At 35.9% G+C, this 22,422-nt stretch overlaps 1 protein-coding gene across 1 annotated transcript in view; it reads left to right on the plus strand.

The window, feature by feature from the left end:
• The window catches only part of PIK3C2G (phosphatidylinositol-4-phosphate 3-kinase catalytic subunit type 2 gamma), a 343,791-nt gene extending 322,630 nt beyond the window's left edge, over positions 1–21,161 (plus strand). The window contains exons 32-33 of the mRNA XM_080811598.1: positions 11,466–11,591; positions 20,616–21,161. Of these exons, the coding sequence (XP_080667724.1) occupies positions 11,466–11,591; positions 20,616–20,768 (279 nt within the window). The 3' untranslated portion in view covers positions 20,769–21,161. The remainder of the gene's footprint in view (positions 1–11,465; positions 11,592–20,615) is intronic.
• The last annotated feature ends 1,261 nt before the right edge of the window (positions 21,162–22,422 follow it).

Here is a 22,422-nt window from a genome sequence, read left to right on the forward strand (position 1 = left end):
ACTCCTTCTAGCAAACTGTAGCATACTTCTACTTACGCTCTATTTACCTTCTACATCCAATTCAACTTCCAGGCTGAGCTCAAACCTCTCATCCTTTCTGTAGCTCTTGGGTCACTCTTGCTTCTGATGATCCTTCTCTCCTTTGGCCTCCTATTATACTTACTGTTTACACCATCCATTTGATATTCACTGTCTTATCTCAGCTCTTGAAACTTTTATCATTTTGGCTCATCCTGTAGTTTCAACGGTTTTGAAAACATACTGATTATAAAAACTGTGGGAAATATATTTTGTATACTCTGCATCGCTTAGCTTAATACTATGCCCTTGATACATGTGTGTTAAATAAGTGAATATTTATTTAAATGTACATTACTGTGAAAAAATAGCCACAATGCAAAGCAGTTTAATTTGAGCTATGTTTATAAATGAATAGCTTTTCTCTGTGAATTTTGCTGTCTATAATACATGATGCTAAACTGAGAATGACAAATATTTGACCTTCACATCTGTCTCACTTGAAAATAAAGTGATTTCCTGCTGAGGATTATTTCTCTAAATATTCAACAACAGACACTTACCATATCTCCAGCTGACAACCACCAACTACAGGTCACCACATGATGCAGATTTTATCTAATCACTCTCTGTTCTTTACTGACAGGCTTATACCCTAATTGCTATTCTTTATCCAGATCTCCCTCAAGTCTACATTTTAACCCAAACAAACAAACAAGAAAAGCATAAGCTATGGTCCTGACATTGGTTCTCTTAATCCTGTTCCTTCCTGGCTTTTCTGAAATCAACTTGGGAGTCATATTAGCATCATAGTTGCAAAAGACATCCCTCACCCAACAACAAAAAATTGGCATACATTCACAAACAAAAATATGTTTTTGGAAGCTATGGGATCTAACTCTATATACCAAGGAATCTAGGAGGACTCTCACCCACCCATGTACCAAATAATAGACACACAGATCTCGTTCCCAGCTGAGGACCCTAAAGTGGCTCATGAACTGGTTCCAGCCCCTTTTAGCCAAGGTCAGTGAGTTCCTGGAAAGCACTGTCTTTAACAGTCATCCACAGATGAAAGAGCCTTTGTGGAAAGTCAGGTTTGCAAAGGAGAAGTCTCATCACACTGTTGTAGAAAAAAACATGCATTTGAACACTTTGAAGTGGGCAGTTAGTAAAGACTGGAGGAGGTGACAACTACTTCAAATTTGAAGACAACAATGTAAAACTTAAAGTAACATGAAAAATCAAGGTAACATGACACCACCAGAGGATCACAACCATCTTTCACTAACCAAATTCAAAGATGTGAAGATATGTGATTTGCTTGACATAAAGAATTCAAACAGCTTTTCAAAGGAAATTCAATAAGCTACAGAAAGACAATTCAACAAAATCAGGAAAATAATACATGAAAGAAAAATGAGATGTTAATCAGAGAGATAGAATTTTTTTTTTAAAAAAAAGCAGACAGAAATTTGGGAGCTGATGAATATTATAAATGAAAGGAAAAAATGCAAGAGAGAGCATCACCAGCAGAATGGATCAAGCAGAAGAAGAATCTGTGAGACAGAGGACAGGAACTTTGAAATTATCCAGTAACTGGAGAACAAAAAGGATGAAGAAAAATAAAAAAGAAATGAAAAATACTGAAGAAAGCCTATGTGATCTTAGGATACCTTAATGAGAACTCTGAATTATTGGAGTTCCAGAAGAAGAAAGGGAGAAGGGACAGAAAGCACATTTAAAGAGGTAATTCTTGAGTACTTTCCAAATCTGGAGGAGATTTGGATATCTAAGTTCATGAAGCTCGTAGTTCCCCCAAACAAGCTCTACTTAAAGAGATCCTCTTCAAAATATACTATAATGAAATGGTCAAAAATCAAAGACAAAGAGAGAATCTTGAAAGCAGTAAGAGGAAAAAACCTTGGCCCCTCCTTTAGGTTATTTCTCAGCAAAAACCTTATAGATCGGGGGTTGGGGGGGTGGGGATATTCAAGGTACTGAACTAAAATAAATGCCAAGCAAGAATACTTTACCTGGCAAAGCTATCCCTCAGAAATGAAAGAGGGATAAAGATTTTTCTAGATAAATAAATGCTAAAGAGGTTCATTACCACTAGACCCACCTTATAAGAAATGCTGAAAGGAATTTTTCAAGCTGAAATGAAAGGATACTGATAGATAACATAAATACATATGAAAATATACAACCCATGGCAAAAATAAGTGTGGAAAGTCAGAGTACTCAAATAGTATAATATGGTTGGGTGTTAAACACTCAGCTCTCATATAAAGGTTAAAGGACAAGAGTATTAAATATAACTATTGTTGTGGGGTGCCTGGGTTGCTCAGTCAGTTAGGTGTCTGTTTTTGGCCCAGGTCATAATCCCAGGGTGCTGGGATGGAGTCCCATGTCAGGCTCCTTGCTCAGCGGGAAGTCTGTTTCTCTCTTTCCCTCTGCCCCTTTATTTAATTACATTTTATTTATTTATTTTACAGGGAGAGAGAGAGAGAGAGATCACAAGTGGGTAGAGTAGGAGGCAGAGGGAGAGGGAGAAGCAGGCACCCCACTGAGAAGAGAGCCCCTTGTGAGTCTCAATCCCAGGACCCTGGGATCATTACCTTAGCCGAAGGCAGATGCTTTGCCGATTGAGCCACCCAGGCATCCCTAAATAAAAATCTTTAAAAAAAATGAAATAAGTAAATAAATAACTGTGGCTAAAATGATTTGTTATGAATAAACAGTATAAAAAGGGGGTGAATTGTGACTTCAATAACAAAAAATGAAGGAATACAGGATAGAGTTTTTGTATGTGATTGAAATAAATTTATCAGCATAACTAGATTATAAGTTTTGTTGTTTTTTTTTTTTTTTAAGATTTATTTATTCAAGGCAGGTAGGGGCAGAGAGAGAGGGAGAGAAAGTCTTAAGCAGAGTCCCCTCTGAGCTGGACTTGGGGCTCAGTCCCACCCTGAGGGTCCCACCCTGAGGGACAACGCTGAGGTCATAGCCTGCGATGAAACCAAGAGTCAGACTCCCAGCTGACTGCACCACCCAAGTACCCCTATACCTAAGACGTTTTAGGTAAGCCCCATGGTAAACACAAAGCAAAAACCTGCAGTAAATTCACAAAGGATAAAGGGAAGTGAAATCAAAATATAGCACTAAAACAATCATCAAAAAGTTCACAAAAGAAGACAGGAAGAGAGGAAGAAAAGGACAAGGGAACTAAAAAACAGCTAGAAAACAATAAGATGACATTAGTGAAGTCCTTAGCTATCAATATTTACTCTACATGTAAATGGATTGAATTCTCAATCAAAAGGCATAGAGTGGCTGGATTGATTAAAAAAAAAAAGCATGACCCAATTATATGCTGCCTACAAAACATCATTTCACCTCACTTTTTTCTTCTATAGCCTTACTGATTTTCTGTATGCCAGTTCTATGATTTATTAAGACAGGGGTGTTAAAATCTTTAACTATAATTGTGAATTTGTTTTATGTTATATGAACATTTAAGATTATTATGTCTTCTTGATTAATTGGCCCCTTTATCATTATAAAATGAACTTCTTTATTCATGGTAGTATTTTTTGCTGTCAAGTATACTTTGTCAGATATTTATATAAATTCTCCAGTTTTCTTTTGATTCATGTTAGCATGGTATATCTTTTACATCCTTTTACTTTTAACCTTTCATCTCTTTACATTTAAAGTATATTTGATATAGATAGATAATATACACATAGATAATAAATGATTAGATAGGTAGATGATAGGTAGATAGATGAAAGACAGATTGGTTACAGATAGATGACCATACTATAGGTTGTACCTAGCAATCTCTTGGTTATGGATATATTGAACCTATAATCACATACAACTTTTTAAATTTTCCCAAGTGCTATTCCTAAGCCAAGTATTTCTTATCCTGGATTTGCAGAATGAGTTTTTCAGACCCAAAAGAACTTGACATGAGTCTATTGTATCTAACCTTGTTAGATATGGTTCATCGTTCCAACTCTTCCCATCTCAGTCCTAATTACCTGATCAAGCACATTGGCCATAACACTCAGATTATTGACAGCTATACATCATGTATCTGTATCTTTACTTAAATCCTGATAAAAATGTCTAGTAGGAAAGAAGGCAAGTATTTGGAGTATATAGGTAGAAAACTCATACTTCACCTCTGAATTACTAGTTTCTGGGTTTTTTGCAAACAAATCTCTAATACTGTCAAGTATAACAACACCATAAATCTAATCTTTCAGTATTTCATTTGTTCTTCACAATCTCAATAATCATTAATAAAATGTAGTCTGTCTTTTATTTGTACAGTTTTCTTAGCATTTGGGGATAGAAGATAAGAGAGGATTTGAAATCATTTAGAGTGGTTCAGTGCAGTTGCAAAAAAAAGTTTAATTACACTTAACTCATAAACAATTCTTCGGGTTTTCTATCAAGTAGACTGTAAAAAATAAATGAGGTTTAAAACTTTACTTCATACATGTTATTAAGATTGAGAAATGGAAAAGCTTGTCAAATTTCACAAGACAATTCAGTAGCAAAATCTGGAGCTCTAATTAAAACTCTGGATTTTTAGAAGTAATTCAATTCCTATGTATTGAGTCAGAAAATAAGAATTTAATCTATTAGACTGTGACTTCTATCTAGTTGTTAACTGCATCAAGTTGAGGATTGAAAATGTTTAATATGTTTATAATAAGATGATCATGCCCATGAGTTTGGTTATTTCTTTGAAAGTAGAAATGGTTTCAGCAACGCTTTTGTGACCTCTCACAGATCATCCAAAGTGTTAAACACATGGTGGTGTGATTTTTGAATTGATTGTTTTTAAAAAAAAGTTACTGAAAATCACCTATTAGTGACAAGAATTCAATTAAAGACTTAATTGGTGTGAAATGAAGGAGAAGACCATCCTAATTTAATTCATGAGGACCTGAAATCATCCCATTCTGTATTAACAAACACACGCAGAAAGGTTGGAAAGATCATTCCACCATTTCTTTAACTGCAGCACTGAGCAAACTATATATCACAGGCATTTTTCTTGTACTTCTGTACTTTTGTTGTACATTTTCATTTTATAAAAAGACCCTCTTCGTGGTAGCTAGCCTGAGTTTCAGAACTGCAGTTTGGCAGACACATAGACAAGGAAAATACTTTTTTATGGTTATTTTGTTTCTGGCATAGACCTCAAGTTTTGATAGCACTATCATATTTTAATCATCAGCTGTTGATTTCTACCAAAGCCTATCTTATCATATGATTGGAAACATTTAAGTTAAAAAAAAAAAAAAAAAGCTTGATGGGGAATTCTCATAAATTATTCATCAAACAGGTAAGAACCCATTAAATACAATTAAGCTTTGAATTAATCTACAGAAGTTATTTTTAAACCATCTATCTTCATCACATTTCTGATAAAACTTGATCTAGAAATGCTCTTAATTTGAATCTGATGGTTTCCTCTGCATTCTTTGTAGAGGGTCAGTAAAAGGTAGTGGTTAAAAGCACAAGTTATAATAAAACGCTTTCAATAAAATAAAGACAATAATACTGGCTCAAGGGTTATTTTAAGAAAGTGTTTTGAATAGATACTCATTATGTGATAGCTATTATTATTACTACTATACATGAAAAATTAGTATCTTCTTCATAAACTCATGAAAATACTAAAGGGTTGTTGGCCTACCTTGCAATGTGAAATAGTTTTATTTACTTTATAAACAGTTTACATTGTGCTTTGTTTTTATAGCAACATACTACTGCTTACTCTTCTTTTCTTAATTTTGATAAATTTGCCATTTTTTCAATATAGTTTTATTCATTGACCACAAAAACAACAGAAGTAGCATTGAAATGCTATGTGCAATGTGGGGCAAGAAAGGAAGGCAGAAATTAGCATATTTAATTATTTATACACCTAAAACAATACCATTAAGAAGTCAGCATTATGAATAATGGTTTAGTAGGATACATATATGCATTTTAATTTGTATGCCCAAAACAATAACCAAAATAAGAATCTCCTATATTTCACTCTTAGTTGAAAAAGAAGTGCCTGCATCAGTGATGCTAAGAATATGCCAAGGCCTTCATTTCCAACCCTTTCAGTTAGAGGGACCTCTTTCTAAACTTGAAACAATTTTTCTAAAAATCTGATAGATTTAAAAAGTAGGAAACAAATTTTAAACTACTATAAATTCGGTTCGTGCTTTTAAAATATTAAAACTGTGTAATCAAAAGCACCTACATATATTTGAAAAAATATAGCACGTATGTATGAGACATATTTATTTCCTCTGTAGGGAATGCTTGGTGCAAACGTGAATCCAGCACCTTGCCTCCACCCAAAGGTCACCAGCGGCAAGTCTCTAATTAAATTGAATGTACCTGTTTCTATGTCTTTCATGTTCTCCACAAAAGGGGCACACAGAGGGGGGAAACTGCATGAGGTTGACCGAAGGTATGGGAACAAAAAAATGACCTTAGTTCACACTCCACCATCTATTAGGCCTCCAAGAAATTGTCAGATCATTGCTAGCTCCTAGAAGGAGATTTAAATAGCCTGTTATACTTATTGTTAAGGATTTTTTTTTTTCTTTTAAGGAATTAAGGTAGGGAGGACTATCACAGAAGACTGGACAAGGTGTCAGAAAAGGAGAACAGCAATCAGAGACCAGGTCTTCAGGGGAACGTGAGGATGGCCCCTAAGGATTCATTCTGAGACTGATCACAAGCAATTACGTTGCAAACCCAGCCTAGCTCCAGTTGCAAGCAGAAAGGGCTAAAGAAAGGAAGTAAGCATCTAATTGTTTAGTATCAGAGCGATGAGATAAAATCAAAGTTTTAGAAGTGGACTATTGATATGTCAGACATAACAAGCCGATCTCAACACAAATACCCCTGATCAGCCATGAAACCCAACGAAGTGCATGTGATGATCTGTCCTATCCGTGGAGAGATGCCGTCAGACAGCAAGTGCTCAGGGTAAACGCCCAGGGCAGACCTCGGGAACAGACCCCAAGACACATCCACTTTCACCTTAGGAAGTTAAGGACACTTCTGTTTTTTATATTGCATTATAAATAATGATTCAACAAATAACTATGGAGTGCTTTCAAAGAGCTAGATGCTGTAAATATATAGGTCATCCATTCAGTCATTTGGTAACTATTTATTTAGTATTCACTGTATGCCAAGCACTGTGTCAGGAACAGGATTTCTAGGAAAGAAAGGAATACTGTGAAAGAAAGGCAGGACTAGGAAAGGAAAGAAAAGAATAAGGTAAAAGGAAGCCCAATCTCAAGGGGGGATTTTAAATGTTTCCTTGGAGATCCAGAGACTCACTGAAAGATTAGGACGAAGGAACTGAAGGTGGGGGTAGGGTAGCAGGGCAGTGAGTCACCAATGGAGCAAAGCCCAAAGGAAATGTGAGGGGAGGTAAGTGGGAAACATCAAGACATGGATTTTCCTTTTAAATTATTTCAAGGCTAGGGGAGCCTGGGTGGCTCAGTGGGTTAAAGCCTCTGCCTTCGGCTCAGGTCATGATCTCAGGGTCCTGGGATTAAGCCCTGCATCTGGCTCTCTGCTCAGCGGGGAGCCTGCTTCCTCTTCTCTCTCTGCCTGCTTCTCTGCCTACTTGTGATCTCTGTCAAATAAATAAATAAAATATTTAAAAAAATTATTTCTAGGCTCATAAGGGAGCTGGCATACATAAAACTTCTAAAAATATAAAAAATGGGAAACATTTTAACAGAAATATATATCTAGGATATATAGAATTCAGAGTAAGGATGAGTAACAAAAATGAAGTATGGATGACTTCACGTCGTCTTCTGAGCGCAGTAAAAATGTTAGCCAGAATTCTAGAAGAAAGTAGTAGTGTTGTTTGACTGTGAATAAGAAAACCCTCTGGGTAACACAAGGAAACTTCTCACTGTTTAGACTGAGCGTCAGACGGAGAACTCAGTATCTCCAGGCCTTACTGACTCCTCAGGTCAAAGCCTTAAATCTTTGTGAAGGTCTAAAACGCAACCGGAGTAAAAATCCTAGGTTAAGACATTTAGACAAGTACAGGTTATTTAATCACTTTAAAGTTAAATTTAATTCACATGAGCAAAAGGGCAAAGGATGATATGAGAAGTATTGACAAGAAGACAGCTTTTTATAATAAGCTGTGATCTTTAAGAAACAGGATATGGTAAAAGTAAGAAAGAAAAAACTAACATTGATAAGACAGCTGCTTTGGAAAAAGCAAAACAAAACAAAGAGAAAATCTCTGAAAGACCTGAGAAATCAATGTCTGCATTGAAAGCTATTAAGGACGGACTAAGCCCACTGCTGCTCAGATCTAATGCACCCCTGATTTTGAATTGAAACCTGGGATGCTCTATTATTCTAAAAACTCCAGGATATTCAAGGACCTTGTCAAGGACATCAACTTGGAAACAGAAACCTAAAACTTTAGTTGCTAAATGCTTGGTGAAGGCTGGTATGCAAAATGTCTTTCTCCGTCTGTGATTGGAAGTTTATTCTTTAGGCAGTGGGGAACGTGACATGATCAAAGCAGCTTTATAGGAAGATTAAGTACATGGAATGAAGGAAGGAAAGAATTGGGAAGATGAGGGCATAAAAAGTTATTAAAATCCAGTTGCAACAAGTTAGGAAGAAAAGATCTGTGGTGGCAGATGAACTGGGGCAAACAGGATATTGATCTCAGTACACACTTGGATTTGAAAATCAGTGACAAGGGAGACACCAGACAAAACGAATAGTATGACTTTAATATAGTTCGAATAGCTAGGAAAAATTTGTTTTGGAGTGGTAAGGAAGGCTCGAAGATAGATTTTGGTTATTTTATATAAGGGTGTCAAGAAGATATTCAGGTGGAAATAGTCACATGTCACTAGGCCGAGATTCAAAGGTTGAACTGGAGATTCTTTATTTGGGGGTCATCTAAATGGTTCTCAGTTGGGATTAATTTTGTCCCCCAAATGACAGTTAGCAATGTTTGGAGACATTTTTGGTTGCCACGACTGGGAAGACGTCACTATTGTAATCTGGTGGGTAGAAGCCCGTGATGCTGTGGAAATATTCGCATTGTGTAGAACGGCCCCCTACAACAAAGGATTCTGTGGCACCAAATGTTGATAGGGCCAAGGTTAAGGAACTTTGCTCATAAATGTCATAGTACCTTCGGGGTATCTTGTCCAATCAGTGTATATCGTGTATTTATGTTTAACTTTAATTTATAGAAAATAAAAATAGTACCAAACATTTATTATGCCTTACTCTATTTCACGTGTTGTCCTCACATTACAGGGTTCATTTAATCTTTTGAATGCAGTGAGGCATATACCCTTTATCCTCCTTTACAGGTTAGGAAACAGATCCACTGCAAAGTTAGGATACCTGCCAAAAGCCACATAGCTGGCAAATTTGGGGGCCCAGATTGCAATCAAAAAGTCCACTTTCAGAACCATGATTCTAACCACTAAGTTGGAACATATAATGATGATAGGGATGGTATCATCAACACCATGGCAGACAAGAGAGAATTACACAGAGCAAAACATTACACTCCCTGCATCCTTCTCTCCAAGTCAAACTAAACCAAATCAAACAAAACAAAAGCACTCTCTCAAATATTAATAGAAATGTCTTTCTTCAACACTGAGATTCATTGATACATTTGATACACTGATACATTTGAGACACTGAGCATTTTGCCCTGGAGGAGGGTTTCAGGTGGGGCAGGAGAACTTGAACTCTATCTATAGCAGCAGTTTTGACAACCTTAGCATTTTGACATATGATGTGTCCAGATGTGCTGTACCTAATTTGTGAGTAACCATCGTATTTTCTTACTTTCCACTATGCCTTTTTGAGTGCTAAAGAAAGATACAAAATTAAAGCTAGTGACATTGGGGGTGTCACTGGATGTTCGCATGTAAATGTCACTGTGATTCAGAAGACTGAAATGTATTTCTTGAAAATTACCAATTTAATGGTTAGAATATAGTCAACAAAATAAACATTAAATTCCTCAAATTTGACTTTTAAATCCTCCTCTTTAAATATAAATTACACGAACACTTATCTTTTTTTTTTAACGTTTTATTTATTTGACACGGAGATAGAGATCACAAGTAGGCAGAGCAGCAGGCAGAGGGAAAGGGAGAAGCAGGCTCCCCGCCAAGCAGGGAGCCTGATACGGGGCCCGATCCCAGGACCCCGGGACCATGACCCGAGCCGAAGGCAGCCGCCCAACTGACTGAGCCACCCAGGCACCCCATAAACATTTATCTTTTTATCAAACTAGATATTCAGAGTTTTAGTGTGATTTGCTCTCTGTTTGGTCAAGATGCCAACGGTGAAACACGTTTCTTTGAAGTGCAGTGGCTTTCAGATGTTTGAAACAGTGGACTTATTCCTCAAATTAATATTAAGAAATTAAAATATCCAGTGGTGCCTGGGTGGCTCAGTTGGTTAAGCACCTGCCTTTGGCTCAGGTCATGATCCCAGGATCCAGGGATCCAGCCAAGTCGAGCTCCCCGCTCCTTCCGCACCCACCCCCAGCTTGTGCTCTCTCTCTGTCAAATAAATAAATAAAATCTTTTTAAAAAGAAAGAAAGAAAAATATCCATAATAAGGAAAGGTGGAAAAGAAAGCAAGAAGTTCTGAAGCCAGAATAGAGAAGCTGGGATGGGAGGTAGTTGGGGGACCAGTTAGGACAAGCTGGGGAGAGGGAGTCCAAAGATCTAGCCATTTGACATCTACCCATCAGGCAGCATTTTAGGCAACTTTGGAAGCTCCATAGAACATAGTTTGAGAAGGATTATCCAATATATTTTAGGGTAGTTTAGATAATGAAATTATCATAACTACCTTAAAATCTTATAAGTATATTAAAGTTGCAAGTCTCTTCATCTGATATTCTAATTAAATTTTGCCTTAAATGTGATATTATCTAATATACATATACATATCATTAAATGCGACATTTTATTTTATGTGTTAAACTTGCATCTTTTTATTTATAAGTGGTGGACAGTATCCTGAGGCACTTAATTCCTGCCTCTGCCTGTGGCTTATATTCATCTTTTGACCATTTCTGTCAAAAATGCAAATATATTTTTTACTATAAAAAACTAAAGTAAATTATATTTAATAGGCTTTTAAATATAGCTCTCTGACACAACACTTAATTTAAAATGGACAATTTTACTCTTTTACACTGTGCTTTGGGAATATTTTTGAGCGATGATGTATTTCTTTTGATTGTTCTCTTATTTTCTGATAAACAGTACCGTAATAAATTTTGATCCTGCCTTTGGTCTCGATATTTAGTAGCTATGTATTTATTTTCTTTGATAGCAGCATGCATTAATATTTATAACCATTTTCCTTTGCAGCATCTCCCAGATGGCTCTGCGCCCAGTGCACATGTTGAATTTTATCTTTTACCATATCCCAGTGAAGTTCGTAGGAGGAAAACAAAATCTGTTCCAAAATGTACCGACCCCACTTATAATGAAATTGTGAGTATGATTCATCTCTTGTCCAGTCGCTTTGTATTTTTCTTACCATTTTTTAGTTTAACAACCAAATATGGAAAAATTGCAGTAATTGGCAGCATTATTCCATGAAGGGAAGACATTTCGGAAAATAGCCACTATGTGCTGATCACTGTTCTACATGCTATGGGAACTGGAAAATACAGATTCTGCTTTCAAAGCGCTTATGAACCAATTTTCAAATTGTGGCGTGCCTCCAGCAAGAGCCCAAGATGGCTTTTTTTTTTTTCTCCCTAACATTATCCCTGACTTCATCTTATTTTCTCCAACCTTATTTTCTTCTACCTGGTCTTCCTTACTCAATAATTTTTATCATAGTCTATCCTGTGTATAACAGTAAACTTCATAAAATCTCCTTTGAAAAACAAAAGAAAATAAACAAGTACAAAGCGCAAATTAAATTAACATATATAGTTCTCTAATTCATTTGTATTTCACAATTTAAATATCCAATCCCGTACTCCTTTCTGAGGCAAACCCTATATTTATTCTCTTGATTCCCTCCCTTCCCATTTCTTCTTTACCTCGCTCAGATGATTATTTGTTTGCTGTTCTTAAGGCTGTCTCATCCACTCTGGATCCTCAGGTCAGAAATCATTAAAAAAACAAAACAAACTCCTCAACTCAGCCTTTCTAAAGCATCCGTATTTTCTTTTCTTCCCTATCACACCCAAACTTTTGCAAAACTTGGGATGCCTAAGTGGTCCAATCGGTTAAACTCAGTTCTCCTGGGATGGAGCCTGGCATGGGGCTCTCTGCTCAGTGGGGAGCCTGCTTCTCCTTCTCCTCCCCACTTGCTCTTGATCTCTGTCACTATCTCTGTCTCTCTGTCTCAAATAAACAAATAAAAAATCTTAAAAAAAAAAAAAAAAGCTTTTGCAAAAGTGACTCACATTTCCTGCTCTCACTTCATTGCTTCCTTTTCATCCTTCAATCCTTTGCAGTCTGGATTCTGAACCTCATTGATGCCGCTTTCTTAGAATGATACCCATGGACTGCTAATGGCTTCATCTAATGAGCCCTCTACTCTCCTGAACAGTTATACAGATGCGTTGCTGGGTGCCCCCCCTTTTTAACACCTCCTTTTTGCTCGAGTCTAATCTTCTCTTAAAGCTCCCTCCCATCTTCTCTGACCACTCACTCAATTGCCTTCATAGCCATTCTTCTTCTTAAAAATACTGTTGTTCGCTGGAGTTCCACAATCTATCCTTTTCCTCATGATATATAGTCTCTCAAAACTATCTCATATATCTACAAATTTTCATTTTACACCTCTGTGTAGGTTGCATCTGAATTTATGCCTCCAACCCTGGCTTCTGTCCTAACCTTCTGTCCTGCACTTCTGAGTGTTACTAAAGAGAGATCCATCAGAATGTCTCCTAGACACTTTTAAACCAGGCTTCCCTCCTCTACTTGCCATCTCAAAAGATATGTTCTAATGACACCACCCTCTCTCTCACTCATTTTTCCAACTAATCGCCGAGTTTTGTCAGCTTAACACTTTGTCACGTGTGCAGCCACCTGCCTCTTGAATCCATCACCTTCTGTCTGCCCCATCGCTGTGACTTTGGCTATTATACAATAGCCTCCTATCTGCCTCTTGTGTTTCTCAGTTGAGCAATTCATATTTCTATCTAAGATGTCTTTCAAAAACCAGTCATATTTATTTCTCTACTATTTAATTTTTCTTTTTCCAAAGACTCCTCACTGCCTACTGGGTAATGTACAGAATGCTAAATGTGACAATGATAGCCCTTAAAATGTGACCCGGTAACTTTCCTGAGTTGTCTCTTGACTCATACCATCTTCATATACTTTAAAAAAAAATTGTTTTGAGATCCTTGTAGAGTCATATGCAGTTGGAAGCAATAATACACAAAGAATCAAAGAATTCAAATAACCTTTAGCCACTTTCCCTCAGTGGTAACATCTTGTTTGACTACAGTACAGTATCACAACCTGGAAATTGACATTGGTGCAATTCACTGGCCTTAATGAGATTTCATTAGTTTTACATGTGTTCATGTGTATTTGGTTCTATGCATTATTTATTTGAATTCCTGTTAGTTCTGTGCCTTTGTACCATGTGAGTAGACTTGTGTGACCATCACCACAGTCTTGGTGCAGAAGAATTCCATCACAAGGATACCTGACGCTACCCTTTTATAGCCACAGATACTTCCCTCCCTCTAATGCCCACTCCATCCCCAATCACTGGCAACTAGTAATCTGTTCTCCATCTTTATAATTTTGTCATTTCAAATGTTATATAAATGGAATCATACAGTGTGTAACATTTTGAGATTGGCTTTTGTCACTCACCATAGCTCCCTAGCAATCCATCCAAGAAGGTGCCTGTATCAATAGCTTGTTTTTTTCCACTGCTGAATCGTAGTCATGGTATGGAAGTCTGACATTTCCTTTAACTGTTCACCTATTAAAGGACATCTGGGTTATTTCTGGCTTGGGCTATTGCAAACAAAGCTGTTGTGAATAGTAATGTATAGACTCTTGTGTAAACATAAGTTGTAATTTCTCTAATATAAATGCTCAAGTTGTAATTACTGGAATATATGGCAGTTTTATAAAAAAAATTGCCATACCCTTTTTCTATAGCAATTTACCTCCCACCAGCAATGTATCTATTTTCTCTAAATCTTTGCCATTTGTTATTATTTAGTATTTGTTATTTTTGTTATTATTTGATATTATTTGCCATTTGTTATTATTTGTAACAAATTTGTTATTATTACAATTATTTAGTTCTTTTGACAGGTATAGACTGATACCTCATTGTGGTTTTAATTTGCATTTACCAAATAACTAATGATACTGAACTTCTGGTCATGTATTTTTTTACCATCCTCTTTGGTGAAATGTCTCTTCATGTCTTTGCTCATTTGCTAATTGGATAGTTTGCATCTATACTGCTGAGTTTTGAGAGTTCTTTGTATGTTATGGACAGTAGTCCTTTGTCAGATAAGTGGTTTACAAATACTTTCCACCTATCTGTAGCTTGTCTTTTCATCCTCTTCTCAGGGTCTTTCAAATTAAAAGTTTTTAATTTTGATTTTGTATAATTTATCAATTTTTACTTTTATAGACTACAAGTCTAAGAACTCTTCACCCTGCACCAAGTCCTAAAGATTTTCTCATATATTTTTCCAAATAATTTATAGTTTTACAATTTTATATTTAAGCCCATTATCCATTTTTAGTTTTTTTTTAATAAAATGTGAAGTTTAGGTTGGAGTTTGCTTTTTTTTTTTTAAACCTGTGAATGCCAATTACTACAGCACCATTTATTGAAAAAGCAAAACAATGAATGCCTTTTGTACCTTTGTCAAAAATAAATCAGGAGGGGCACCTGGGTGGTTCAGTGGGTTGGGGCCTCTGCCTTCGGCTCGGGTCGTGATCCCAGGGTCCTGGAATCGAGCCCCACTCTCTCTGCTCGGCGGGGAGCCTGCTTCTCCCTCTCTCTCTCTGCCTGCCTCTCTGCCTACTTGTGATCTCTGTCAAATAAATAAATAAAATCTTTAAAAAAAAAGTCAGGAATATTTGTGTCATCATGACGATTTATTTCCTCACACCTAATCATATTCTCAAGTCACATAAGACAGCTTGTCATCCTCTTAATAGTTCCTATGACCTCTGAGATGGAACTCATGCCCTTCACCCTTTCTGCTCTTCTGTGCCAACTTTAAAGCTTACCTCAGATGTGGAATTTGTGAACCACTCTTTCCTCCTCAACTCTTACATTACACTAAACCTTCTTTTAGTTAGTCCTACATGCTTTTTTCTTCTACTAAATTGTAAATTTCTTGAGGATGAGGAAAATACCTTATCTTCTTAGTATCTTTAAAACTTAGTTGTTTCTAAAAAGATGCGTGAACTAAATATTTGGGGTAGTTTTATAAGTGATGCTTCATATGCATATGTAAAAATGTAAAATTATACACACACACACACACACATATATATACATATATATATTTACACATATAATTTAGTAAGGAAAGATATTTTGACATTTTATTATTTTCATGATGTCACTAACTAGAGATATACTCTCCCAGTAGTATGTCATTAGTTTCCTTATGTTTTGAGTACAAGACCCCCTACATCAATATCAAGAAATTTCTCCAGACTTAATGTTGTGCTTCATCGTTTGTAATCTCAAGATGGTCCTAATGATGAAAAGCCACTCACAATTCAAGAGTTTAAGTAAACTGGTATTTTATTTATTTCAGGCTATAAGTGTTATTTTTTAAAAATTAGCAAATACACATGTTTGGAGATTATTTTATAAGCTTATTGTATCCATAAGTTTTCTAAAAACTTGCAGTAATTCTAGCTCCTCCAGCATTCATGAGCCATTGATCAGAAATCACTGCAATACTTTCTTCATCAACCAACACTTGTAGCTTGGACACACACTATTTATACTTTGAACACTTTTAAAAAAAATTGCTTCAAAAACAATAGTCCATAGTCCATGCCTAATACATTTCAATTTATACATAACCCAAGTGAGTGGAAATGTGAATTAATATGTAGATAAGTGACTATTTTTAGTAGTAATTATCATCATATAAACAAGTTTGGTGGGGAAGCTGGTTGGATTTAGAAAGCCATGAGAAAAAAAGACAACAATATTTTCATTTTTCTCCCATTATGTTCTGGGTCCCTATCAATACAACAAGAATCTCTGTTTACAAGAAATGTGAGGATATAGGTTTCATCTCTATGCCAAATCCCTCAATAATTCCAGAGCACCCTCACCAGCAATGTATATGTGTTTTCTAGGAAGCCCAGTAAATTTCACATGACATCCCCCTTATTTTTAACTTCTCCCCAGCTTTGCTTCCTGAGCAGTGCTGTCCCAGCCACTCGGTATGACTGGGATTTCTCAAACTGCCAAACAGTTCAATGTTCTGGGAAGTAGGAGAGAATGACCTCACTCTTCTTTTTATATAAATCTCTTAAAGGAATACAAAGGACATATTACATTGCATCACCAATGTCTTACAAAGCTTTTCATGAAAATAATTCTTTCCATTTTTATTCAGAGCTCTCTCTCTCTCTCTCCCTAATACCCAGACTGAGAAAGGCTGAGAGTCAGGGACACTGCCAAGGGTTCCTTTCATATCCACCCTTCAGATGCTAAACTTTTCTGATACAGAGCCAAGCTTGTCTATTTGACACTTCCCAGAGTGATTCCCAACAGACTTTGTCAGCAGTCTCCCTGAAAACCCCTGTCATATACAAATCCCTGTTGTAGACATGACTGGGCTGCAGGGGTGGAGAGCCAGTAGGAATGCTCACAACACTGACTACGGCTTGTAAGAAGCAGAGCGGGGACTCTGGCTCCAATGCCATTGCTCTTCCCACTCTATTCTCTTTGGCATCTGGTTAAAAACCATCATTTTTTTTTCAATGATTCTTTAGAAATACAGATTCTACTTTATAACAGAACTATATTGTTAGAGCCCACGTATTTTTTACATTGTATTCCTTTCTTAGATATTATTCTATTATAAAAAAAAAAGAAGAAATTAGAAAAGACATTAGAACAGGAGCATTCTATGTGTTTGACATACCTTATAGCATCTTGCAGAATGTGCATGATTATCTAAGAGCACAAGTATATGGTGTATTCAGTAAGCCATAGCCAATGTTACCAGTATCAATCTCTCATTTGATATTCATAACATGAGGAAAATTCTATTTGTAAGTGAAGACATTGAGATCCTGATGTCAAACATTTCAATCAGGGTCAAGCAACTAGTTCTCAAGTCCAGAAGTGCCAGAGTCCAAAACCCGTTTTGACCCACTGAGTTGTGCTGTTGTCCTTCCCTCTCTCTACCCACAGAGTCCTCCCATTCTCACTTACTTCAAACTCTCCTTTTCATTATCCTGCCTCCTCACTTCCCTTCCCCCCCAGCACTAGACATGTTTCAGTTTCCATGTTATTGTTCTTCCACTGACGTCTAAATACACTGTAGAATTATTTGCTATACTCTCATGTCAAATAACATGCAGTGAGGGCTTGTATACAAGTTACCAGATATTAATTACCCTAAATGAAGTTTTTCCATTTGATGTAATAATTTCAAACCTGCAAATTCAGTATTTGTCAGAAGGCATTGAAGACTTGGTGCATGCCTATGGGTAAAAAGCATTTTGAAGTGAAATTGAAAAAGCTGTGCATTTTGGTTCTATTCGTGTGAAAAAAGAATACATTTTAAAATATTTGGTGAAAAAGTCTCAAAGAATATAATCATTTGTGCACTTTGTTAGCATTACCCACTAATTATTCATTACACAGTAAGAAAAGAGTGCTTTTTTTTTCCTTTCTTATTTATGTCTAAGTTTTCACTCAAATTCCAGTTAGTTGGGCGCCTGGGTGGCTCAGTGGGTTAAAGCCTCTGCCTTCGGCTCAGGTCATGACCCCAGGGTCCTGGGATCGAGCCCCACATTGGGCTCTCTGCTCGGCAGGGAGCCTGCTTCCCCCTCTCTCTCCTTCTGCCTGCCTCTCTGCTTACTTGTGATCTCTGCCAAATAAATAAATAAAATCTTTTTAAAAATAAATAAATAAATACATTCCAGTTAGTTAACATACAAAGTAGTATTAGCTTCAGGTGTATAATACAGTGATTCAACACTTTTATACATCAGCCGGTGCTCATCACAAGTAGGAGTACTAATCTTTTTAACAGTGTTATGGATTCAGTAAAGCAATTAAAATAGATATATATCACCTATAATGTGCAATAATTACATGTTTTAAAAAGACTTCAGTTACTTCTAAGAAAATAATTTTTGCATAATGAAGCACAGGGAAAGAAATCCATAAGTTAATATAACCTCTGGAGTTCAAATGTTTGTATTTTAACCAGAAAGGCAATTAATTCTTCAAGTAATTTCTTGAGAATTTCAGCTTGCTAAATACCAGGGAGAGTCAACTCTGTATGGAACTGTTTCCTCCAGTCAACTAATGCAAAATACCAAGAAACAGCTGTTCTTTGTGTATTTGATGGATTTTTTTGGTATAATTTACTAATGTTCAGTATGTACCAGGCTTTGTAGTAAGGCTTACATTCATTATCTCACTTATTCTTCCCCACAATGCTAAAAGGCAAATATTATTATCACCATTATGTAAATGAGAAAACATATAGTTGACAATAGATTGAAATAAATATAAATTAAGTGTCATAGAAATTTATATCTTTAGAGCTTATTTATATGATTCACAGTTCTTAAACCAGACTTTCACAAAACACTAAGGCCTAGAGTTATACCATTTTTCTACTTCATGTACAGTAACACTTTGAGTGCCCCTTCATCTGTTTTCTCTGTAAAATAAATGACTTTGTCTGCTGAAAGTGTTGTAGGGAGGAAAATGGAGGACAGTTGAGACTGTTCAAAGTAGCCGCTGTAGAGAAAAGGAAAAGGAACTTACTCTGAAGTCTTGGAAAGATAAGAGTCCAGGAGGAGACATGGCTCACAGAGTCCACACTGGGCATCCCACTGCTATTAAAGAAGATGAGTGAAAGTGGTAGGGTTTTGAGATTTTTAAGGTAGCCCTTAAAATCCTTTACTATCCCAGGGGAACTCAATAAATTAAATGGAATCATTTCAATCCCTCGTCCTAAGAAATTTAGAAGATAATCTCATGTCTGGAATAAGAGTAGGATTCTAGAAGAGGAGGGAGCCAGGAGCTATCACGTGAAGCAGGGTAAACTGGATGAACATAGTATATTGCATCTCATGTCCCTTGACTGAATTGTTATTTACTTCGTAAGTAAGTCATTGTTCGGAAGAGCTCTCAGATTGACCTTGAATGGAATTCCACTGGTAACGTTGTGGGTTCTTAAATGGTAGACAAATGCAATGCAGTGGGTCAGAAACCATGTCCATACACACTGAGGAGGCCTCCAAACTGGCTCAAAGCGCTTCCCTCTCAAGTTATTCCTCTGCTTCTTTTTTGCATATATAGAGAACGCTGCTTTCTGTCTTGTAGCGTGGCTATAAAAAGCAAGCAAGTTTGTAGCAGCATGTGAAACTCCTCTTTTAAATGTGTTTTAAGGAGTTTCCCTGGCAACCATGTTGGATTTATACACAGCTCTCCCCTCCCTTCATGATGGGAAACTAATTTCTTGATAGTACTATACTTTTGAAGTTTCTTTACTACTGTAGGCACTTGATGGTAATGCCCATGACTTACTTCCTTCATATTACGGAACACAGCTAAACAGATCCCTTTTTAGAAACTAGTTATATGACTAGCAATGAAAAAGAGCAAGACACAAAACTGTACATACAGCAAAATTACAGTTCAGATTCTTACAAAGTAATTATATATGTAAAACAAAAAGCACACTGAAATGTTCACTATAATTATCTCCCAGTGGTGGAAATACAGATTTTCCTTTCTTTTTTGTTTCATACGTATTTTATTTAATAAGCATGTGTTTTCATAATTAAAGATTAAACCATTTTAAATAAATTAAAGTAAGCATAGAATGAATTCTTCATATGTAAATAGAAATACTGTTATACTGCACTAAATTAACACAAGGAAATCAAGGAGATTGGTCTGCTCTCCTCATTAGTCTTCAGCAAAGAAAGATAGTGTTCAAGGTCCCATGTTGCACAATAAATCCAAGGACAGTTAAAAGATGATAGGTACTTAAATTTCTTCTTAGAGAATAATTTACAGTCATATTAAATTTGTGATGGACAATTATTAATGGACTCAAAATAAGTTCTAAGCTTCTTAGAGAAATATTCTGTCATTAAACTCCATTATGTTAGCAGAATCTTTAGCTTTCCAGAATTAGAGTTCAACATGAAAGATTCTACATTAGCCTATCTATTCCAAGCTAAATGATATTAATAGCTAAATATTTTTATTAAAAGTAATATTTTTAAAGGTGCATTTAAGCATATCTGATTTATACTTTAATTATTCTCTGTTTTCAGGTGGTGTATGATGAAGTCACGGAGCTCCGAGGACATGTCTTAATGCTTATTGTGAAGAGCAAAACCGTATTTGTGGGAGCAATTAACATCCAACTTTATAGTGTCCCTCTCAATGAAGAAAAATGGTACCCACTAGGAAACTGTATAATTTGACCATTTCTATCAACCAATGCATTATTCATTAACTACTTATATCTTTTTCTGCTTCTAAGCCTCTCTATCACAAGAGCAGGACATTTTTGTTTTCAAAGATAGCTTAGTGTACCAAGGACACAAGAAAAAGAAATAAGAATAGTCTTTTATAGTTATATATTCTCTACTTGTGTTTCATTATTTTCTTAGAATCCTTTCTCCTTAATAAAGTACAGATTTCTTGTGTAAAATTCAATATGTAAAATAATAACAGAACATTTAATTTTGATATATCTTTTAAATCAAATATGTGTTCACATTTTTTAATTGTGTACCTATGGTTATAGCAACACTGTTAATGTGGTTTCCAAGAAATACAGCAATAAATAAATCTTATCAATTAATTCAAGACCTAAGTATATCTGCAACAAATTTTTGAACTTGAATTAAATATATATACCTGTATACTGACTTACACTCCTATTTCCTATCAGAAAAAAACAGGGGATAAATGCCTAAATTTTTTTTAAAGATTTTATTTATTTATTTGAGAGAGAGAGATCACAAGTAGGCAGAGAGGCAGGCAGAGAGAGGGGGGGAAGCAGGCTCCCTGCTGAGCAGAGAGCTTGATGTGGGGCTCGATCCCAGGACCCTGAGATCATAAACTGAGCCGAAGGCAGAGGCTAACCCCACTGAGCCACCCAGGCACCCCCTGAAAATTCTTAAATCAAATTTTTGGAAGAAATTTCTTTGTAGTATCTTACCCTTTTCAATGTCAATCAATTAATCACCACTGGATTTCACCCAACTAAAGGAATGATCACATTTTAAATTTCATTACCTCTTAATTCTAAGATGTTACAGTTAAACTCTCCCCTCTGATCAAAACCTCTTCTCTTTGCACATCAAGAATTTCTTTTATTTCTGAAGCTACTTTCATACCCATCATGATCTGAGTAGACAGTCTTACAGATTTCCACCTGCAAAGTAGGTACAACTCAAAGCATTGTGCCACATTCTTTAAGAGAATCAAATAGGAGTTCTTTTTTAGTGTCTGCCATTTAAATTACTAAGGAAAAAGATGTTAAACTCTTGCTTTTTTTTCAATGTTTCACTGTGAATGAATAAAAAAGTAATTTAAGCTCTTCTATATGGTCATCTACATAATGATGTAAACATGTAAGGGACTGTAAATTTATTCATTGAAAATATTTGAGTGCCAGCCTACAACGGGCAGAGAGACAGTGCAGACAGCTGCACTGAAGGGAAAACAAACTTGTCAATCATGAGAAAAAAATCTGGGGAAAACCACAAATACATGGAGATTAAATAAAAGCATACCTAGACAATCAATGAGTTGAACAGGAGACAAAAGAAAAAATATTTTAAAATACATAGAAATAAATGAAAGTAAAAACACAGTGGTCTGAAACCTTTGGGATGCAACAAAAGCGGTTCTAAGACAGAAGTTTATAGCAACAGAGCATTACCTCAAGAAGCAAGAAAAATCTCAAGTAAACAACCTAACCTTACACCTAAAGAAGCTACAAAAAGAATAACAAAAATCTAAAACCAGCATAAGAAAATAATAGACTAGAGCAAAAGTGATATAAAAACTAAAACAAAAGAGCGGATCAGTGAAACCAGGAGATGCTTCTTTAAAAAAAAATGGAGA

Source organism: Martes martes (assembly GCF_963455335.1).
Source record: "Martes martes genome assembly, chromosome: 8".
Taxonomy (NCBI): domain Eukaryota; kingdom Metazoa; phylum Chordata; class Mammalia; order Carnivora; family Mustelidae; genus Martes; species Martes martes.